A 3,362-nucleotide genomic window follows, 5' to 3' on the forward strand; every position below is an offset into this window, starting at 1 on the left:
GCACCCGTAGGACATAGGCTCTGGCACTTCACCTGCATTGCGCCCCTGCACATACACGTACGCAAACAGTTCTATGACCATTTTTGTTCTTTTCACACCAATCTTAGCAAGTCTGAGTCCAGAAAAGGATTTGGTTTAGATTCTGATAAATATTTTATTAAAAACTGATTTTAAGATAATCTTGTCTGCCTCTTCTTCTTCACTTTGCAGGCTGTAAGTTTGTTTGATCAGAGGGTATGGTGAGGATGAAAGTCATGGCTGTACCAGTAAAACTAAAGAATTCAGGAACTCTGGGGAGGTTTATCGCTCACTTTTGACCTTGCTGATTCCTGAGTTATGCCCTAGTTATGACTGAGAGATGAGCTGCTGCATTTCATCTGATCTGCAACAGGTTCCAATAAGCAACAAGCTTGGTCACCTCTTTCATAAGGGACAGCTCTTGACTGTGTGTGGCACTACGCAAAAGAAGTGCGGAGTTCTAGAGCGAGGGTTTTCTCAATTCCTTCTTTAATATTTCCCTTCAAGAGACACATTAAAAAAAAAATAAATCCATTAATACAATCTTTGCTCCAAAGAAATGATGGGTGCCAAGGGTCATTTGCAAAAATGGGATTAGTGAATGGGATTTTCACACTCATTACCAACAAGAGGCTGACAGTACCATGGTGTTGCTTACTAATGAAGCCAAGGTATTTGCTAGAAAAGCCAGTGCTCTGCATTCTCTTGACAGAATATTTTAGCTCAGGAGAGTACCTGTCACGTGGGTGCCTCCCAGTACTTGTGCAACGTTTAAAAATTTGGTTTTGCCTGTTCTTTTTCAGTTGTAGGTGCAGGGAATATGCATTCAAGGCCAGCAAGTCAGTAGCAGAAAAAGAAACAGAATACAAATAGCAATCAGTCCGCAAGATGCACTAGGAAAACCAGACCTGGAGCATCCCTGGCAGTATCTACCAGATGAGAAGCTGCATGCAGCATCCCGGTAACAGATCTAAACGTGTTCAGCACTCCACAGCTTGTCTGTTGTCCACCCCTCTCGAGGAATCCTGTGGCCCGGGTTTATTCAGTTTCAGCTATGCAGACAGGAGAGAGGGCTTGTCTGCTGAGACATACTGCTCGCTGCTCTGGATGAAACTCATGGAATCCCCACGTTTTCCTCCTCTCATCCCCCCCTGGATGTTGTTAGTGCCCTGGGAGCAGGGACCTGGGATGGAGGCTTATACCAGTGAGTCTTTGGAACTTTTCTGAGGGAGTGTTTCCTTGGAAGTTTTTAGGGATGTGGTGTTTTGTTTTCTGCGACTGAAGAGCCTCCTCCTCACCTTGTCCCGAAAATCTTCCGAAACGTAGTAGTAGACAAAGGGATCAGCGCAGCTGTTGAAGGTACTGATGGCGAGGCTTACCATGTAGCTGATGTACAGGCTGCCGTGCAGCTTGGAGTTGTAGCTGGAGTAATGAACGAGGAGGAGCACGTTGCTGGGTGTGTAGAAGGCCACGAGGGTGAACAGCACGAGAGCTGTGAGCTTCATAGAGTAGGAGTACCGCTTCCCGCTGTGCAGGAGGGCTCGCAGGACCGAGCAGTAGCTGAAGAGCATCACAGCCAGGGGAGCGAGGAAAGCACAGGCGATCAGGCAGATGAAGTAGTAGAAGTAATACCCGTCATCCTCATGCCTGGGGAGCACATCGTGGCAGAGAGTGACGCCTGCCCCATACAGGGGGTACGACTGCTGCTGCAGGGTGAGGGGCAGGGTGAGGACAGCAGCGCAGAGCCAGATGGCGGAGCACGTGCAGGCAGCGAAGGCAGGGGTGCGGAAGGAGCGTGAAAAGAACGGATGCACCACAGCCAGGTACCGGTCGACGCTGATGCATGTGAGCAGCAGCACGGAGCAGTACATGTTCCCGTAGAAGAAAGCTGTGGTGAGCCGGCACAGGCCTTCCCCAAAGGGCCAGTTGTTCCCCAGGAAATAGTAGAAAATCTTGAAGGGCAGCACGGTTATGAGCAGCAGGTCTGCTGCAGCCAAGTTCATCAGGAAGACAGTGGAGGTCAGCTTCTCAGCCCGGGTGGCTAGGACCCACAGGGCTAGCCCGTTGGAAGGCAGTCCCACGAGGAAGACGAGGGTGTAGAGGCAGGGGATGAGCCGCACCGTGACCGCACTGTCCAGCTGAGAGCGTGTGGCCTGGTGTATCAGCAGGTACGTGACGTTGTTTATGGTTACCTTCTCCCCTGGGATGGCTCGGGGGCATGGTGTGATCTCTGGTGTTGTTACCTGCTCCTCGGTGCTGTTCTGAGAGTAATCTGTCAGATCAAGGCAGTGAGTTACTTGCTGTTTGTGCACTTACCCCCATACTTCGCAGAGCAGGCTGCGTGCACAGCGCTTACCCCAAAGGCCTCCAGTTTGCATTTTACGTTGGGGTCCTCAGAAGTGAGGGCATTCTGTAAAATGCTGTTGTGTGATGGGTAGAAGCAGCTGGCTAACGGAATTAGGTGTGCAGGGGTCAGTAGTCAGAGTGTAAATTTACACGATTCCTCTGTTGTGTGGTTCCCCACAGCTTACGAATGGTTGCTGTGTTGTATAACTATCAGCAGACCTGGGGAACCAGGGAGCAATTCCTCTGCCTGGCTTTCAAAGGAATCCTAAGATCCAGTGCCACTCCAGGGTAAAGCCATGTCTGGGGGAGTCTAACTTTCAGCTGAAGGTTTTGGGTTCAAGTGCTCTCTTTTATTTCTCCTCTAATTTTTCTTTCTAGTTTCTTCCACCCCAGTTTCTTTCTCTTCTGCATCACCTTCCATCGCCTCTGCTTCAACTAGAGTATGCACAACCCTCAGTTAGGGTGTGCTCCCACGGGATAGCTCTAAAAATGAATTTTCAGGGATCTTATAAAGCTACTAGTTATCCAGCAGCAGAAAAGAAGTTAAGAAGCAGCAATTTTTCACCCGAAGAGACACACTCACCATCATAGTCTGGAGAGGCGAGGCAGAGTCCCCAGAAGGCGCAGCACATCACAAGCCTGTGTGACAGCCGCCCGTTCCCGAGGGTCCCCATTCCGGTGTGGGCTCCGGTAGTGCACCGCTGTTCTCCGAGCTGTGCGGGAAAGGCAGTATTAGTGACCCTGCTTACGCATTTCCTTCTGCGAGTCCTTAACTCACGGAAGCACCAGACTCATCCCGTGAAGGATGAGGCGTAGTGGGGGGCTGTCGTGACACGCACGAGTACGTGTTGCCCAAGCAGATGTCGTTCTGGTGTCAGACTGGGAGGGGCGTACGTGCCCACATCCACAGCATAGTGGGGCCGTACTTCATCGTCAGCGCTAAACGATGGCTCGAATGACTCATTTGGGCCTCCTTCCTGCCCCAGAATGTTCCTGGA

General features: G+C 50.6%; 1 protein-coding gene across 1 annotated transcript; it reads right to left on the reverse strand.

Annotated features, from left to right (window-relative positions):
* Positions 1–1,214: 1,214 nt before the first annotated feature.
* F2RL3 (coagulation factor II (thrombin) receptor-like 3) lies at positions 1,215–3,038 on the reverse strand. Its single transcript, XM_010159204.1, has 2 exons — positions 2,948–3,038; positions 1,215–2,290 (listed from the first exon to the last, which is right to left on the reverse strand). Exons 1-2 carry the CDS (start codon positions 3,036–3,038, stop codon positions 1,215–1,217), a joined length of 1,167 nt encoding a protein of 388 aa, XP_010157506.1.
* Between the last annotated feature and the right edge of the window lie 324 nt (positions 3,039–3,362).

This window comes from Eurypyga helias, unplaced genomic scaffold (genome assembly GCF_000690775.1).
Source record: "Eurypyga helias isolate BGI_N326 unplaced genomic scaffold, ASM69077v1 scaffold5749, whole genome shotgun sequence".
In the NCBI taxonomy this organism is placed as follows: Eukaryota; Metazoa; Chordata; class Aves; order Eurypygiformes; family Eurypygidae; genus Eurypyga; species Eurypyga helias.

Bases quoted from the DNA above. Each gene is read 5' to 3' on its own strand.
- F2RL3 (XM_010159204.1), bottom strand. From the start codon at position 3,038: ATGGGGACCCTCGGGAACGGGCGGCTGTCACACAGGCTTGTGATGTGC. The intron at 2,291-2,947 runs GTGAGTGTGTCT...TTGATCTGACAG, and splicing joins CGCCTCTCCAGACTATGATG to ATTACTCTCAGAACAGCACC.